Raw genomic sequence first — 19720 nt, 5'->3', positions numbered from 1 at the left:
GTACAGCCATCGCAGAGCAGTTTGGTGGGGATTAATTGGCATAGCAAGGAACGACCATCTGCAGCCTGTGGCAGGCCACCAGGAAGCCTGATTAGGCCCCCGCGGCCCAGGCAGGTGGTGGCTGGTGGTCTTCCACAGGAGGGCACAGGGGAAGTTGTTTATTCGCTACCTTGCTCAGGTCATTTAAAACAGCTACTTTGTGAAGCCACAGTAATTCTCTCCAGTTCAGGTTTTAATGTTTTCAAGCTGTGATCGTTTCTTATTTGCAGCTATTTTTATAGCTTATGCCTTCTATTATACCTATTCATGCGCAAAGATGAAGGATTGCAAAAGCCTAGTGTTTTCCTGAAAGGGGAAAATATTAACGGTATGAATTAATTTGTTCTTGTTTTTTATTTCTTTAAGCGTTATAGAAAAATTGATAGAGTTACTATGAGAAAATGGAACTTTTGTCATATCTCGTCGGAATAAGTGGTGTGAAGCCTGAAATCATTATTATAGGTTATATAAAAATTTTACAAAATTGATTCATAATTTTGCCAGCTGTGTGGTGTCATTTTACTTAATTGCAACTTAAAATTTTTGTCATGGCTTTAGTTTTTGATCCCCAAACTGTGAATGTGCAAAATGTAAGGCTTTAAATTAGATTATACTGTAGTCAATTCAGTGAATGAAGAGCAATCTATGATTGGACTATATAGCCATTGTTTGCTGAAAACAAGTATATGAAATGTAAGTCAGAAATCTTCTTTCAGATCTAGAATTTGAAATAGAACATACAACCCATTTTGTTTCAGTTAATTAAAACTGACAATTGCATGATGGGCTTCCCTGGTAGCTCAGCTGGTAAAGAATCTGCCTTCAGGGATACTGGATTCGATCCCTGGGTTGGGAAGATCCCCTGAAGAAGGGAACAGCTATGCACTCCAATATTCTGGCCTGGAGAATTCCATGGACGTTCATGGGGTCACAAAGAGTCGAACACAACTGAGTGACTTATGTTGCATGATAGTCAATCTCTGAAGTTTAAAGAGTCTGTGCATTGCTTTCAATGTATTCCTGTATCTTGGGTGGCAGCATGGTTTGTTAGAAAGGACATAGCCTGCAGAGTCAGAAAGCTGTGGGCTCCAACAGTGTTTCTGCCACTTGCTGCCTGAGGAATCTAGCTCTCAGAACCTGCCAGCCCCCAGAGTGTCTCGATAGCTCGGCTACCACCCACTAGTTCACGCTTGACTGGAAAGTCTTACATGACTTATCAGGGGATTATACTCAAGGCCAAGATTTACTATAGCAGAGTGTATAAGTGAGACGGCAGGAATGGCAAAGGAGCGAGCGGTCAAGCTCGGGATTTCTTGCTCTATTTATGGGCATGTCTTTCCACCTACAAACTGCAGAGATATACTCAGGAAAAGACATACTCAGAGATATACTCTTGAGTCTTGGAGTCCAGAATTCTCTGAGGGAGTGGACCACATACCTGCTCCATGACCAGCCATGGTGAGGACCTCAAGCCAGACACCAGATGCATAGAACGACTCTAGGTTTATTTTAAACAAGCCTAATGGACTAACATTACTAGGTAACATCTGAACGTTGCAGAAGTTCTCAGCTTTGACTAAGAGTATGCTATCCAGATAAGCAGGAGCCAGGTGAAGCTGACGTGCTTAGAGTGTTAACTCTTTCCTCGCATGGAGTAAAAGGAAAATTGAAGGGGAATTGTCCCATGAGTTACTTTTCCTATGTCCCGCCTATCCTAACTAACATTCTGCTGTCTGTAGTCTCTGGGGTACACAAAACGATTCATTGAGGAGTAGAGAGAAAATATTATGACTCTGTTTATATTTATTCTTGATCACATCCTTTTAGTTTTCCTTCATCCAAGAATGTCTTTATTTCTTTTTTCTTTTTTTTTTATTACCATTGATCAGATTTTATATTAATCTTTTTTCTTGTAGTATAATTCTTTACAATGTTGTGTTTCTGCTGTACAACAAAGTGAATCAGCTATATGTACACATATATCCCCTCCCTCTTGAACCTCCCTCCCCTTAATCAACTTTTGATTGGACACATAGTCTTTGATTCTCATTTTTTGTCACCTGTAGTGGCAATGGACAGTTCTTTTCTTTCAACATTTGAAAATCTGTGCTACCTCCTGAACTCCATAGCTTCAGAGGGAGAAATCTGCCTTTGAAGCCAGACTTTTTCTTTGTCCTTAATTTTCAGAAGTGTAATTTTATGTCTTAGTTGAACTGATTTCTTTGGGTTTATCCTATGTAAGTTTGTTTCAGCTTCTTGAATTTGTAGATTTGTGTCTTTGATCTGATTTGGGAAATTTTCAACCATTATTTGTTTCAGTAGTTTGCAGCATGACAGACTCTTTGTCTCTCCCTTCCTTCTGAGACTCTCTGATACAAAGCTTGGGCCTTTTGTATTGTCCCATGCATCTCCAAGGCACTGTTCCTTTTAAAAAACTTTTTTCTTTGTTTAAAGTGAGTAAATTCTATTGGTCTGTGGCCAAGTCCAGTGATTCTATCTTCTGTCATCTTCATTTTACCATCGGCTCATTCAGTCGATTTATTTTTCCTCCTGAGTTATTTTTTTATTCCAATTAGTTTAAACGCGTTTTATTTTTAGACAACCTACTTGGTGAGGGACAGGGAGGCCTGGCGTGCTGTGATTCATGGGGTCGCGGAGAGTCGGACATGACTGAGCGACTGAACTGAACTGAACTGAACTGAACAGGACATGTTTTCTCAAAAACAATGCCTCCGCTCCAAATAAATCAACGTTTTCGGGTTTGTAACTTCTGTTTCCATTGCTGAGTTAATCTGTTTTTATTTTGAGCGTTTGATTGTTGAGGTATTCTTTTAGCTGCTTTGAAATTCTTGAGAGATGATCCCAACATCTGATCTGTCCCAGTTTTGATGTCAGTTGACTGTCTTTTCTCATTCGGGTTGTGATTTCCTTGGCTGTGGGTTTGATGGATGATTCTGTTTGTACTCTGAACATTTTATTTTGTTAGGAGACTCTGCTGCTGCTGTTGCTGCTAAGTCACTTCAGCTGTGTCCGACTCTGTATGACCCCATAGACAGCAGCCCACCAGGCTCCCCCATCCCTGGGATTCTCCAGGCAAGAACACTGGAGTGGGTTGCCATTTCCTTCTGCAATGTGTGAAAATGAAAAGTGAAAGTGAAGTTGCTCAGTCATGTCTGACTCGTACCGACCCCATGGATTGCAGCCTACCAGGCTTCTCCATCCATGGGGTTTTCTAGGCAAGAGTACTGGAGTGGCTTGCTATTGCCTTCTCCGACTAGGAGACTCTGGGTCCTATTTATTTATTTATTTTTTAATTTTTATTGGAGACTAATTATTTTACAATATTATATTGGTTGGTTTTGCCATACATTGACATGAATCCACCCCGGGTGTACATGAGTTCCCCCTCCTGAACCCTCCTTCTACTTCCCTCCTCCCCTTATCCTCCCTCTGGGTCATCCCCACATACCAGCCCCGAGCATCCTGTAACATGCATCAACCCTGAACTGGCAATTCATTTCACTTATGATAATATACATGTTGCAATGCCATTCTCCCAAACCATCCCACCCTCACCCTCTCCCACAGAGTCCCAAAGACTGTTCTATACATCTGTGTCTCTTTTGCTGTCTCGTATACAGGGTTATCATTTGCATCTTTCTAAATTCCATATATATGTGTTAGTATATTGTATTGGTGTTTTCTTTCTGGCTTACTTCACTCTGTATAATAGGCTCTAGTTTCATCCACCTCATTAGAACTGGTTCAAATGCATTCTTTTTAGTGGCTGAGTAATACTCCATTGTGTATATGTACCAAAGCTTTCTTATCCATTCGTCTGCAGATGGACATCTAGGTTGCTTCCATGTCCTGGCTATTATAAACAGTGCTGCGATGAACATTGTAGTACATGTGTCTCTTTCAATTCTGGTTTCCTCGGTGTGTATGCCCAGGAGTGCAATTGCTGGATCATATGGCAGTTCTATTTCCAGTTTTTTGAGGAATCTCCACACTGTTCTCCATAGTGGCTGTACTAGTTTGCATTCCCACCAACAGTGTAAGAGGCTTCCCTTCTCTCCACACCCTCTCCAGTATTTATTGCATGTAGACTTTTGGATAGCAGCCATTCTGACTGGTGTGAAATGGTATCTCATTGTGGTTTTGATTTGCATTTCTCTGATTATGAGGGGTGTTGAGCATTTTTTCATGTGTTTGTTAGCCATCTTTATGTCTTCTTTGGAGAAATGTCTTTAGTTCTTTGGCCCATTTTTTGATTGGGTCATTTATTTTTCTGGAATTGAGCTGCAGGAGCTGCTTGTATATTTTGGAGATTAATCCTTTATCAGTTGCTTCATTTGCTGTTATTTTCTCCCATTCTGAAGGCTGTCTTTTCACCTTGCTTATAGTCTCCTTTGCTGTGCAGAAGCTTTTGATTTTAATTAGGTCCCATTTGTTTATTTTTGCTTTTATTTCCAATATTCTGGGAGGTGGGTCTTGGAGGATCCTGCTGTGATTTATGTCAGAGAGTGTTTTGCCTACGTTCTCCTCTAAATCTTCTGTTTTTACAGGTGGGCAGTCACCTGGTTTAGGTTTGGCATGTAAGACCTGGCTTGCTTTTGCGGGCTGTGGTTTAAGCGACCGTTCACTTCTCGGAGCCTTTGTGATGTGACTTTGCTTTGCTGGTTTACCTGATTTCCACCTGCTCCTCTCCCTGTGGTGGACCGCAGTGTTGGGCACATAGGCTGCCTGGTGCTTGTTTGGCGAAACTCCGCTGCCCGTAAGGAGCAGAGAGCCCTTCACGGGCTGGGTGCCTGTGGTCGGGTTCTGTCAGTTCCCTTCCAATTCTAGCTGCCCATGTCTGGGAAGGAGATGGGAAGTCTTAGATCTGTGGGGAAAGAGGTTTCCCAGGCAAGGCTGATTTTGTCTGGCAGCATTTCCCTCACCAGCAGCCTAACTGCTTTGGTAACTCTTGGTCTGGGAGAGAAGTATCAGGTCTCTGGGACCAAGGACTTCCCAGTCTTGGCTGCTGTTGTTCTGGGGTCCCTCCTGCCCTTGCTTTCTGAGCCGCCCCCATACTTCTTGGCAGGGCAGGGAGTCTCATTCCCGGAGGGAAAGAGAGGGTTGCCCCTGACTGCTTGTATCCCCCGAACTCCACACCGGCCCCTCTCAGCTGGTGCTGGGTTTACCTCATGCTGGGCAGGACAGACGTGTGACCCGGAGAGCAGTGGGCCCCTCTGCACTGTCTTCTGTAGTCACTCTGAGAGTCAAGCCTCCTTTGTTGTTTGGGGGACATCCTGCCACGACCGTGTCCCCGTCCCTGGGGTTCAGTGCGGTTCACCTTCCTCATACCTCCGTTCAGGGTTCTCTCATCGTCTCTTCCTTATTTCCTGGTTTATAGCAGGGACAACTGTATTTACACCAGTTTGCCCAGTGACTACATCACGTTAAAAAAAAAAAAAAGAGTGATAAAAGTGTAGAGACAGCTGGGTATAAGATTCAGTGACTGACCACTAGATTACTTGGTACTTGAACTCTCCGTAGTTTGGTCAGAAAGTGTATCTCTAGTTTTCCTACCCAGTCAGTTCAGTTCATCGCTCAGTCGTGTCTGACTCTTTGCGACCCCGTGAACCCCAGCATACCAGGCCTCCCTGTCCATCACCAGCTCCCGAAGTTTACCCAGACTCATGTCCATTGAGTCGGTGGTGCCATCCAACCATCTCATCCTCTGTCCTCCCCTTCTTCTCCTGCCCTCAGTCTTTCCCAGCATCAGAGTCTTTTTCACATGAATCAGTTCTTCGAATCAGGGGGCCAAAGTATTGGAGTTTCAGCTTCAGCATCAGTCCCTCCAATGAACACCCAGGACTGATTTCCTTTAGGATGGACTGGTTGCATCTCCTTGCAGTCCGAGGTACTCTCAGGAGTCTTCTCCAATGCCACAGTTGAAAAGCATCAATTCTTCGGTGCTCAGCTTTCTTTATGGTCCAACTCTCACATGCATGTATGACTACTGGAAAATCTATAGCCTTGACTAGATGGACCTTTGTTGACAAAGTAATGTCTCTGCTTTTTAATGTGCTGGCTAGGTTGGTCATAACTTTCCTTCCAAGGCATAAGCATCTTTTAATTTCATGGCTGCAATCACTATGTGCAGTGATTTTGGAGCCCCCAAAAATGAAGTCTCTCACTGTTTCCACTGTTTCCCCATCTATTTGCCATACCCAGTACTACTGCCTTTAAAAACTTAGGGGTGCACAATATTGGCGTGAGGGCTTCCCTGGTGGCTCAGTGGTAAAGAACCTTCCTACCAGGAAACATGGGTCAGGAAGATCCCCTGGAGAAGGAAACGGCAACCCATTCCAGTATTTTTTCTTCGAAGATCCGATGGACAGAGGAGCCTCGTGGGCTATAGTCCAGGGGTTCTCAAAAGGGTTGAACAGGACTTAGTGACTAAACAACACAATGTTGGTGTATTTACTCTTTTTAGACAGTCTGTGCTTTTCCCTGTGTATTTATTGAAGTTACTTTCTCCTTATAGTGTATCAGAATTATAACCCTGTTCAAGACTCTTTTTTTTACTTCTTTCATGAGGAAAAGAGTCTGATGCTAGGAGAGATTGGGGGTGGGAGGAGATGGGGCCGACAGAGAATGAGATGGCTGGATGGCATCACTGACTCGATGGACATGAGTTTGAGTGAACTCCGGGAGTTGGTGATGGACAGGGAGGCCTGGTGTGCTGTGATTCATGGGGTTGCAAAGAGTCGGGCACGACTGAGCGACTGAACTGAACTGAAGTTCTCAAATGCAATATGGATTACTTTCTCTGACTTTTAACATCTGTTACTCATGTGACACTTTAACATTTTGAACAGTGTGTACTCTGAAAGTTTATTCTTTGGAGAGGAACTTTCCCAGAGAAGCAGTGCTTGCAATGACATTTGGATTCTTAAATTTATTGGTCATGTATTTAATGTTTGGGTTGTCACCACCTTGTCATAAGGGTCTAATAGAATATACCCTTATGTTTTGAGTCTGTCTTGAAATTCCAGGACTATATATCTCCCTAGCTTTTCATCTCTTCCCCTCCAGTACTGAGTTCCATAGGAGTGGTGACTTTTATGGCTTATGTCCGAGACTACTGCCTGGTATACTAGGAGAAATATTTTTGGGAATGGAATTAGAAAAACAGACCATCTAGTTTCTAGAAGAAGAAAGTATCAGTGGAATGATGACAATCATTAGCTACAGATAAAGAAACTTCGGGATCCCTGACCAACCCCTGTGTTTCACTCCTGCACAGGTACGCTTACCTCCTGTGCTTTTTTTTTTTCCCCCAGCAAAATAAGCTTCCATTTAACCTTTATGCTTTCAAGGACTGTAGGGAGTAGCAAGCGCTGTAAGCAACTTCTGAACACCTAAAGCAAGAACTTTATGGTTTTCATAGTTTTGTAGCTTGTAGGAGGTTAAGGAAAAGTTACTCTGAGAAATCTGAGAAAGCTTTATGCCTCCTCTGTGAAGCCTTTTTATGCGTCTTTATATAGACCACGTGTGTCTTATTAGTGTTCTAGCTCTAGACTGTTCATGATTCTGACTCTTTATTCTCCATATGCTTATATTAAAGCGTTTGAGAACAAGAACTGTGTTTAACTGCCCTTTGAACTCATATATCTTTGAATTTCTAGTACAACTCAGTGTGTGTTTCTGTGTATGTGCATAAATATAAAATTAGGATGGATTCAGAGCCAGGCTGAGTTGTATCTCAGCTTCCATTGTTTCCGCAACATGCTATTTCACTGTTTTGGCTTTGTTTTAATAAGTTGCCATCAGTTCAGTTCAGTTCAGTTGCTCAGTCGTGTCCGACTCTTTGCAACCCCATGAATCACAGCACGCCAGGCCTCCCTGTCCATCACCAATTCCCAGAGTTCACTCAAACTCATGTCCATCGAGTTGGCGATGCCATCCAGCCATCTCATTCTCTGTCATCCCCATCTCCTCCCGCCCCCAATGCTTCCCAGCATCAGAGTCTTTTCCAGTGAGTCAACTCGTCACATGAGGTGGCCAAAGTATTGGAGTTTCAGTTTTAGCATCAGTCCTTCCAATGAACACCCAGGATTGATCTCCTCTAGAATGGACTGGTTGGATCTCCTTGCAGTCCAAGGGACTCTCAAGAGTCTTCTCCAGCACCACAGTTCAAAAGCATCAATTCTTCGGCACTCAGCTTTCTTCACAGTCCAACTCTCACATCCATACATGACCACGGGAAAAACCATAGCCTTGACTAGACGGACCTTGGTTGGCAAAGTAATGTCTCTGCTTTTTAATATGCTATCTAGGTTGGTCATAACTTTCCTTCCAAGGAGTAAGCGTCTTTTAATTTCATGGCTGCAATCAGCATCTGCAGTGATTTTGGAGCCCCAAAAAATAAAGTCTGACACTGTTTCCACTGTTTCCCCATCTATTTCCCATGAAGTGATGGGACCAGATGCCATGATCTTTGTTTTCTGAATGTTGAGCTTCAGACCATCCTTTTCACTCTCCTCTTTCACTTTCATCAAGAGGCTTTTTAGTCCCTCTTCACTTTCTGCCATAAGGGTGGTGTCATCTGCATATCTGAGGTTATTGATATTTCTCCCAGCAATCTTGATTCCAGCTTGTGCTTCTTCCAGTCCATGGCCTGGTGTATTCCAGACTGTTCTGTATCTTCTTGTGTATTATATGTGTCTCAGGGTGAGTTCTGGAAAAATCTTTCCTCGTAGTCTCTCTGGGAGAAGGCAATGGCACCCCACTTCAGTATTCTTGCCTGGAAAATCCCACGGATAGAGGAGCCTGGTGGGCTGCAGTCCCTGGGGTCGCACAGAGTCGGACACGACTGAAGTGACTCAGCAGCAGCAGCAGCCACAGTAGTCTCTCTGACTGTTTCGAGTCCATCATGTGTATTATATGTGAAGTGGACCAGACCTTCTGACTGCTCAGCTTAGAGGCCCTGCTCTCTTCCAGACGAGTGTCACTGCCTCCACTGTACTCTGCCTCAGCAGTGCCAGGCGGGTCCCGCTGTTCACTCTTCTGTGCCTCGTTTATTTGCATTCCTTTCAGAAAAGGAAAGGAAAGCAAAGGAATGGATCTCAAGACGGTTAATTTTTTTGCAATTCTGGGACTAGAATGGATGAAGTTAGAAGTTATAGTCTATAATGAATCTATTGAATAAACTTCCACATTTCTTTTATACGAATTTCTGTGATTTAAATCCTTTCTCTGATATTTATTATGAAATGTTTCATTGTAAGAAAGATTGACATATAAAAATTCACTCTAATATAAGGAATAAATTTAGAAATTACCTGATGGCTTAGCTATGAATTTTAACCTTGTTTCAGACAAAAAATTTACCTTTAATTCACTCTGTGAAGCATTTTAATCAATATTGCTATTTAATGTTTCAGCATCTGCTTCTACTTTTGTCTGTATTTACTAATTTATTTCTGAAAGCCAAAGGTTTTCCGAGAAATAAGAAATAAGGTCTGAGTTACCAAATAGAATGGTCATGGTATTCTGCTTTTAGATTATGGTGCTAAAATTGGATTAACTCTTAATGGACCTTTTAATCTCTGTTGCTTTACTTACATTTTATTCTTATATTTACTTTGAAATATTGTGTAAAACACAGACAGTAAGCCTGGTTAGTTAAATTCATTTCTTACAACTGATTTTACACATGAATTATTCACATTTTCTTACAGAATTACCATTTTCCCTAGAAGTATGTGATTAACAAGGGTTGAACACATTCACAGATAAGAAATTTGGCCTCAAGATACATCACTCCTAAGAATATGACATTAGAATACTTAGTTTTTCAAATTTCAGTTTATTTTTAGGGAACTGTAAGTGTCCTAAGTATTTAAACAATTCAGCGTTAAAAATTATTCTTGAAAGATTTTTTTAGATATCAGGAGTGTTTCTAGCAATGTTTGTCACTGTAATTACTGTGTCTCTTTGATAAAACTTACGGTAAAAAGTGAAGTCGCTTAGTCGTGTCCGACTCTTTGTGACCCCATGGACTGTAGCCCACCAGGCTCCTCTGTCCATGGAATTTTCCAGGCAACAGTACGGGAGTGGGTTGCCATTTCCTTTTCCAGGGGATCTTCCCAACCCAGGGATCGAACCCAGGTCTCCCGCATTGCAGGCAGACTCTTTACCATCTAAGCCACCAGGGAAGCCCTAGACTTAAATTATCTATTTAGAAATACAGAAGTATTCGGTGCATTCCAATGGCTTTTTGGGGGAAAAAGTAATTTTATGCTGATTGTACTAATCTTAAAGAATATAAAGAGTACGGGTATTACTGCCAGAGCCCATTGGAATATTTTCTTCTCCCAAGTAATGAAACACCTCCTCTCTTAGTAATGAGGGTGAATTCCAGATGCACATTGTGTCATAAATCTCCTAGTGAAAGATCTCCTAGTGTCCTAAGTCTAGTGGAGGCCGTGGAAGCACAGGTATGTACTATATTACAAAACGGTTCAGTCTGAAGTCACTAAAAAGACACTAAATATTATATTAATGTAATAACTAAATATTAAGATAAAACCCCAATGTTAATAATCTGTTAACTATATTGAATATTTGTCTAGCCTCCCTCAGTCATCTAGTTGTTTATCTTAGCTGTTAACTTATAATTGCCCATTTCTTTTTTGTCTTTAATAAAGAGGGTATAACTGGTGTTACCTTTTGAAATGTAAACAAATGTGTTTTTACATTCAATGAGTAGTTTAGACTTTGTGAACAAATATATATATGGGGAAGATTTAAATACAGAAAGAGTAACAGCTCTGTACTCTGTTAAAGATGGGATTTGGCGTGGATAGGAGGGTAGGAAGTTCTGGAGGAGAGGCATCCTTTAGGATGGTGAGTCTCTGGGAAGATCAGGACATGTGGATGATACAGAGCTGCCAGTGCTGTGCTTGTCTTGTGCGAACCTTATTCACATGAGCCTTGAAATTCACGGCAGGACTTTTTCTCTTAGTTGCCTTCTGTTCAAGGGTATGAAAACTGGGGAGTTTGTGAAATATTAAAATCCCAATATGTAGTGCTGGAAAAGCTGGACAGTTATGTGTAAAACAATGAAGTTAGACTATTCACTAACAATGGTCACAAAATTTTTGTGAAGACAAAAGTAAAGACCTAAAGGTAAGACATGGCACCACAGAACTCCTAGAAGAGAACAGAGACCAAATACTCTTTGACACAAATTGTAGGAATATTTAGTTCATTCTATCAAGGTGAAAAATAAAAGCAAAACCAAATAGATGGAACCTAATGAAACTCACTGGAAAAGAGTCTGATGCTAGGAAGGATTGGGGGTGGGAGGAGACGGGGACAACAGAGAATGAGATGGCCGGATGGCATCACCGACTCAATGGACATGAGTTTGAGTGAACTCCGGGAGTTGGTGATGGACGGGGAGGCCTGGCGTGCTGTGATTCATGGGGTCGCAAAGAGTCGGACACGACTGAGCAACTGAACTGAACTGAACTGAATGAAACTTAAAAGCTTTTGCTCAACAAAGGAAATCATTAACAAATCCAAAAGACAGCCTATGGAATGGGAGACATTACTTGTAAATGATTCCACCCACAGAAGATTAATATCTAAAATATAGATCACTCATAAACTCACTATCAAAAAGGCAAGCAGGCCAATCAAAAAATGGGCAGGAAAGCTAAATAGACTTTTTTTTCCCAACGAAGACACAGGCACATGAAAAGATCCTTGACTACTCTAGTTATTCAGTTCAGTTCAGTCACTCAGTCATGTCCGACTCTTTGCGACCCCATGAATCACAGCACGCCAGGCCTCCCTAGCCATCACCAACTCCCAGAGTTCACTCAAACTCATGTCCATCGAGTCAGTGATGCCATCCAGCCATGTCATCCTCTGTCGTCCCCTTCTCCCGCCCCCAATCTTTCCCAGAATTAGAGTCTTTTCCAGTGAATCAACTCGTCACATGAGGTGGCCAAAATATTGCAGTTTCAGCTTTAGCATCAGTCCTTCCAATGAACACCCAGGATCGATCTCCTTTAGAATGGACTGGTTGGATCTCCTTGCGGTACAAGGGACTCTCAAGAGTCTTCTCCAACACCACAGTTCAAAAGCATTGATTCTTTGGTGATCAGCTTTCTTCACAGTCCAACTCTCACATCCATACATGACCACGGGAAAAACCATAGCCTTGACTAGATGGACCTTGGTTGGCAAAGTAATGTCTCTGCTTTTTAATATATTATCAAGGTTGGTCATAACTTTCCTTCCAAGGAGTAAGGATTGCTTTTCTTCTTTTCAGAGATATTTGTAAGGCCTCCTCAGACAGCCATTTTGCTTTTTTGCATTTCTTTTCCATGGGGATGATCTTGACCCTTGTCTCCTGTACAATGTCACGAATCTCCGTCCATAGTTCATGAAGCACTCTTTCTACCAGATCTGGTCCCTTAAATCTATTTCTCACTTCCACTGTATAATCATAAGGGATTTGATTTAGGTCATACCTGAATGGTCTAGTGGTTTTCCCTACTTTCTTCAGTGTCAGTATGATTTTGGCAATGAGGAGTTCATGATCTGAGCCACAGTCAGCTCCCAGTTTTGTTTTTGCTGACTGTATAGAGCTTCTCCATCTTTGGCTGCAAAGAATATAATCAGTCTGCTCTTAGGCAGTTTTAAAGAATATTCTGATCAGTTGACAAAACCTAGAAATTCTTTTTGTGTGTGTGGATGGGAAGCATGCTACAAGGCTTGTGGGATCTTAGTTTCTGACAGGGGATCGAAGCTGGGACCTTGAGAGTGAAATCACCAAGTCCTGACCACAAGATCACCAGGGAATTCCGCAGAAATTCGCAGTTTAGAAAATGTATTAAGGTTTTAGAGTTTCCTTCCATTTCCCGCTTTCAAAATGAGTTGTCCAATTTAGACCAAATAATTTGATGTTTCAAAAATTTTATTTTTCATTTTCACAGGTAACTGATAAATGGAGAAAGTATAAGTTTCTTTCATCATAGTATTGAAATGTTAGTACTTATGAATTAAAGCATAAAACCCTAATGTCAAGAATATTTGAACAGTCTAAATCAAGTATTTTATAGCTTTTGCATCAGGGAAATTTAATCATTAGTTTTTAATGTAGGTTTGTAGATATAATGGTGATAAATCACTAGCAAGCAGATGAAACAAAACTGTTAACTCTATTCATTACAATCTTGATTCATAGTTTTATGTCTTTTATTTCTGTTGACTTATACTTTGGTGCAGCTTTCGTTTTCATTCAGTACTAGGAAATCTGTGAAACCGGGGGAGACACTGCCGCTCGTGTTTCTTGCAGGCAGTCTGCATCCATTCCTCTTGATTGTTCTCCACATTCAAGAAGGTTGCACAGATCTACTTGCCCCTCTATAGAAAGCAGAGGGGCAGATAAAGATAAAGAATAGATAAAGATAAGAATATGTGGTATAATCTCCATGTGGGCTCAGTTGTATCTGGCTCTTTACAGTCCCATAGATTGTGGCCCACCAGGCTCCTCTGTCCATGGGCTTTTTCCAGAAAGAAGACTGGAGTGGATGCCATGCCTTTCTCCAGGACATCATCCCAACCCAGGGATCGAACCCACATCCCCGCACTGCAGGCGGATTCTTTGCCTTTCGGCCACCAGGGAAGCCTTGTAATCTCTGTAGAACACACCAGGTCTGGGACAGTTGTTGAGGAGTGAGCTGCAGCTGTTTCTGACAGTCCTTCTGAGTGTGGCTTTTCTTTCCTGTGGAGCTAAGGGGAGAAGAAGAGAGGCCAGTAACAGCGATGGGCAAGTCACGGGTCCAGTCTCTTTCAGCACCTCTCCATGCTCCAAACTCCGTGTGACTCAGGGTCTCTGTTCCCTGCCTTACCTTGGAATTCTCTTCTGATGGAGTTTCTGCCTGTTGACTCTCTGTTTTCCCCAGCGATAAAGTTATAGAAAACCTTCTTTGTTACCATATTCATCATCGCCCGGGTCAGAGGCGTAGTGTTCGGTGAAGCTTTAGTGTCATCGTGTACCTCAAGTTGCTTGCCTTTCTCAACCATTCAGCAGCCCCAGTAGGAGTATTCCATGTATTTTGTAAGGGAGGAGTTGGATCGTTCCCCTCTTCAGGGATGTGTCAAGTGCTTCTCCCTTTTCCCAGTTTGATAGATTGGAGTTTGCCCCTCTGTCCATATTTCTGCGAAATTGCAGCTATCAAATTGTCACTGGATTCTCTTTGGGTATTTTGTGCCTTCCTCTTACAGACAGACTCACAAATCTAAATTCTGAGGCTCTAGGCTCTTTTCTTTTGATCTTCGTTTTTAGCTAAAACAGATTTAAGAGCAATCTTACTCTTAACAGACTCCTCCTCAATTGCAGTGATTTGATTATCCAGTTAGTCTTCTCCCCAACTAAGGTGCTTTTCTGCCCATCAGTAGAAGGGTTATTTTCGTGACGTCAAACCAGTAGTGACCCTCTAGATAACAGCCATTCTGGCAATAATAAGCATTCCAGATCCCCTTTCTGCTGTCACAGCCCTAAAGATGGCAGTAGCACCCATCATCTTTAACCCCGCAGCAGTAGCAACACCATAGCCATTATTTAAGTTACAGAGTTAGGGACCCTTTCCCAGATGGAGGCTCTTCAAGGCATTTCTGTTTTCTGGTTGATGTATAGTTAATTTACAATGTTGTGTTGGTTTCTGTGTATAGCAAATTAATTCTGTATGTATACAATAAGACTTTATTTATCTATTATATATATATGATAATTTATATTTGCTGATTCTATACTCCTAATAATTTATCCCTCCCTACCTCTTTGCCTCTTTGGTAACCATAAATTTGTTTTCTATATCTGTGAATCTGTTTCTGTTTTGTAAATGAGTTCATTTGCATCATTTTTTAAGATTCCACATATAGTGATGTCATATGGTATTTGTCTTTCTCTGTTTGACTTACTTCACTTCATATGATAATTTCTTGGCTTATCTATGTTGCAGCAAATGGCTTTATTTCACTCTTTTTTATGGCTGAGTGATAATCCATTGAGAGTGTGTATGTGTGTTGATAATCCATTGAGAGTCTGTATGTTTGTTGATAATCTATTGAGCGTGTGTGTGTGTGTGAGTGTGTGTGAGTGTGTGTGTGTGCACACACCACATCACCTTTGTCCATTCATCTGCCCATGGGCGTGTCCGTTGTTTCTGTGTCTTGGCCGTTGTAAATAGAAGGTTCTTCATTGTGATGATATGAAGTGGCATCTTATTGTGGTTTGGTTTTGTATGTTACTGACTGATGATGTTAAACATCTTTTGATGTGCTTATTGTCTATTTGTCCATCCTCTTTTGTTAAGTATTCTACCTAATTTCTTAAAATTGGGTTATTTGTCATCTTGTTTTTGAGGTATGCGTTCTCTGTGTTGCATAGAAATGATTTGTCATTTATATGTGTTTCAAAAATGTTCTTCTAGATTGTAGTTGGACTTTTTATGAGATCTTCCGGAAACACATGTTTTTAATTTGATGAATTCAAGTTTTTTTTTTTAATGTGCTTTTTGTCTCCTAAGAAATCTTTGCTTACACGCTTGGTCATGAAGATATTCTCCTGTGTTTTCTTCCAGGACCTTTATAGTTCTGGTTTTATACTTGGGTTGAAAGACTTGTCATGGAGGCAGAAAACTTTCCTCTATCCTTCTAGATTCTCTGGCTAGTCTAAGATTTAAATTGACACAAGACAGATTAATAGGAGAAAAAAAATCAAATCCTAATTTTGTATGTATAAATAGACATGAGAAGTTTAGAGTTAGGAATCTAAAAGATATATATGCCATCCTGAGCTAAGGAACGTATAGGAGCCGAAGGCTTCAGAGAAGAGGAGGGTAATTCTCAGAAAAGAAGAGCAGGTGTTTAGTAATTGGATGTTTGCCCTGTCATTCATATAGGTCATGAAAAGTTATTTCTGGTAATGACTGTTACTGTGGGCAAATCACCATATTCAATTCTTAGGAGGGAGGTCAAGTTTTCCCTTGAGTCCTCAGGGTCTCCATTGCCTTTCAGTTCAATTCAGTTCAGTTCAGTCGCTCAGTCGTGACCGACTCTTTGCGACCCCATGAATCACAGCATGCCGGGCCTCCCTGTCCATCACCAACTCCCGGAGTTCACTCAAACTCATGTCCATCGAGTCGGTGATGCCATCCAGCCATCTCATTCTCCGTCATCCCCTTCTCCTTCTGCCCCCAATCCTTCCCAGCATCAGTCTTTTCCAGTGAGTCAACTCGTCGCATGAGGTGGCCAAAGTATTGGAGTTTCAGCTTCACCATCAGTCCTTCCAGTGAACACTCAGGACTGATCTCCTTTAGAATGGACTGGTTGGATCTTCTTGCAGTCCGAGGGACTCTCAAGCGTCTTCTCCAACACCACAGTTCAAAAGCATCAATTCTTCGGCGATCAGCTTTCTTCACAGTCCAACTCTCACATCCATACATGACCACTGGAAAATAGCCTTGACTAGACGGACCTTGGTTGGCAAAGTAATGTCTCTGCTTTTTAATATGCTATCTAGGTTGGTCATAACTTTCCTTCCAAGGAGTGAGCGTCTTTTAATTTCATGGCTGCAATCAGCATCCGCAGTGATGTTGGAGCCCAAAAAAATATCCAAATGCCAACGTAGCACGTCTTGAGGAGGCCTGTAAGGAACCCCTGCAGATCATACGTGTAAAGTGTTCTTTCAAAACAATCATTGTTGTTCCTTCTCTTGACCTGTCAGAGGGTGGTGGCTGGGTACAGAGTGTTTCGGAAGGTAGACTACTTCACAATGGCTGTCCAGGACATTTTAAAGCCATGGGGTAAGTTTTTGCTTGAAGATGTTTGACTTCGTGTTGCAGTTGGTCCTATAGGTCAGTTATATTTCAGTCTATGTGTCAGGGGAATGCTGTGCTTTAATGCACATTTTTTGAAATAAAGAATGAAGCGTATCACTCCAGACTTTCCCTTTCTTCGCCTCATCCTCCCTCCCCTCCTGTCTCCAGTCCGTCTCCTCTGTCGTCTCCTCCTGTTTCACTTACACGTCTTTCTGCCTTTGCAGCGTTGTGTTCTCCCATAGCTGAGACTGCTTAGATGATAAAAATAAAAATAAAAAAAATGAAGTCGCTCAGTCATGTCTGACTTTTGCAACCCTATGGACTGTAGCCTACCACGCTCCTCTGATGATAAAATACTCCGTAAGCAGTGATTAGTTCTTGAGGTCAGATAATGGGGCGTTCTTTAGTGATGACACGTTTGCATCGTTGGTCTTGTGTACCTTGATGACACTGTAATTGGTGTTTGTTGCTTTATTATGTTATAGGAAATTACTTGGGAAAGATGTGGGACTATATTCACTCTAATATGCAGCCATAACTCATGACCAGCTGTGGAAAAATTAGATCTTAGGAATGTGGTTTGGGTAGAAAAATAATTCTGTACGATGAAGTGAGGATTGGAAACTTAACATTGCAAAATGAATTTCCTCATGTACTGATGACACAACATTCTGAAATGACAAATAACAGCATATCCTAAGCTTTATGGTGGGAGGAAAGTGTATGCTGTGTTCTGGTTACATCATTTTGAAGTCTGAGAACTCTAATAAAAGTTTGCTATAATGTAGATCTTAAAGTTCTATTGTGTAGTAACGTTTCTTAAATCTGTTTTGTAACCTCTTGAGGTTACAACTTCATGTGCCATTGATTGAATGCTATGAATGAGATATCCCTTAGGTTTGTTTGCCACAGCCTCAAATGCATCTTGCAGCAATTGCATTTCTCACTTAAGCTAAAAAGCCGTTCTTTCTTTTTGCCATAGGATAAGAAGTGGGTTCTCAATCACGAAGATGTCACATTAGGAGAATTACTGGGCAAGGTATGTAATCCACTGAGCTGAATGACCAAATGTCTTTATAGTGATTGTGAGCTCCGTGGTTCTTCGTTTCTTCAAAGCCTTTCTAATGTTCCTGCACACAGCAAGGTATATCCGCCCGTGAGCCTAGAAGAGCACAGTGCTGTATCTGTCACAAATACTGTGGTGTTCATGGAGAAAGAAGTGTGAAAATCTTTGAGATGTTTAATGATCACCTTGACTTTTAAAAAAATAGTATATTGTGAATTTTCCTCTGAAAGGATTAAAAGTCACAATAATTTTTATTACATTGTAGTAAAACCAAAACTAGTGAGCTGAAATTTGGAAAGAAACTGTGAGGTAATAAAAATGTATACACCTGATAGTCTTATTCCATTTGTGTCTGGTTATGCATGATAGTTCAGAAAACATGCAGTACTGCTCCTTGTGATCTCAGCACATAAGTAAACTCACAGTATGTGACAACGCGGGCCATGTATTTCAATCTGAAAATGATGTGGACAGGACACATGTTTCAATACATCCGTCTGTGTCTGGTTACACATGATAGTTTAGAAAACATGCAATACTGCTCCTTGGGATCTCAGGACGTATATAAATCACAGTATGTGACAATGTGGGCCCTGTTATTTCAATCTGAAAATGATGTGGACAGGACACATGTTTCAATACATCTGTTCCATAGCTAGCTCTCTCTGATAGTGGTCAGAGGAAGTAACTATAAATGGTAAAAGTCACTTTCTTTCAAACTAGTTGGGAATTTCTTCCAACTCATAGGCAATATGAAAGTATATTATATCTAATAATCAAATGGGTTATTCGGACATTGATTGTTCATTTATAATTGAGTTCCAATAGACAAGCATTAATTTCTTTATCGATGGCTTAATTAGTGAAGTTTGGATTGAGTTGGGGTTCATAATACAATGGAAAAAATAGTATAAAATCCAGATAGAGAAAACTGTTACTCATATACTTCTGAGTGATCAGTACTAGAATTTAAGGCTCAGAATTTCAAGTAAAGAAATAAATGATTATCCATTACTTTTCTTGATTCAAATGTAAACTTGATGAACTGACAGATTTCCCCTATTTTTTAGCCTTGCTGTGTGTTAAGAAAGTGAATCCCTGTTGAAACAATCTACTTTGCAGAATTCTTATTATTTTAAAAATATTTTTCCAAGTAGAAGCATTAAATTGCCATTAGAAAACAGTTTCTGTTGATTGCTAATACTTATTTAGTAAGTAAATTCTAAAGAATTTCAAGCTACAGTGGCTATTATATTTATTTCCTCTATTGGAACCATAATTCTTAAGGAAATATTCTACTTTTTATTTAAGTAACTTAGTATCAGTGATTGGGCTAAAAATTATTACAAAGAAAATAAAGTAATTTCCATGAAAATACAATTAAATATAAAGTTATAAGATTAAAACAGTTACTGAAAAAGTGTATTGTGAAGGGCAGATTTTTCAGTACTAAGGAACAAAAATGTTTTTAGTTAAAGAGAGATATTTCAGTTATTTTTATGTTTAGTTTAATATATGATACATGATACTTCACATATTAGGAATTTTATCCATTAGGTCCTTACTTCGTAAGGTTATTTGAAAGAATAATTATTTTCAATGACAAGGCAGTAGCATATACCAGTTTTAATAAATTTAATCATTTTAATAAAACAGACACTTCAACTTTAGAGACATGTATGGCTTAATTTTGGGCTTCCTGGTGGCTCAGATGGCAAAG

The 19720-nt window shown here is 40.7% G+C and overlaps 1 protein-coding gene across 4 annotated transcripts in view; it reads left to right on the top strand.

The window, feature by feature from the left end:
- Positions 1 to 19720, top strand: part of FER (FER tyrosine kinase) — a 467424-nt gene that overhangs the window by 288412 nt on the left and 159292 nt on the right. For all 4 annotated transcript variants that reach the window (XM_088838427.1, XM_055430188.2, XM_088838426.1 and 1 more), the window contains one exon: positions 17917 to 17973. In XM_088838427.1, coding sequence (XP_088694553.1) covers positions 17917 to 17973 — 57 coding nt within the window. The remainder of the gene's footprint in view (positions 1 to 17916; positions 17974 to 19720) is intronic.

The sequence above is a fragment of the Moschus berezovskii genome, chromosome 8 (genome assembly GCF_049115385.1).
Source record: "Moschus berezovskii isolate FMDL1 chromosome 8, NW_MosBer_1.0, whole genome shotgun sequence".
In the NCBI taxonomy this organism is placed as follows: Eukaryota; Metazoa; Chordata; class Mammalia; order Artiodactyla; family Moschidae; genus Moschus; species Moschus berezovskii.
The sequence above is the reverse complement of the archived record's forward strand: the minus strand, read 5'-3'. Positions and strand labels throughout refer to the sequence as shown.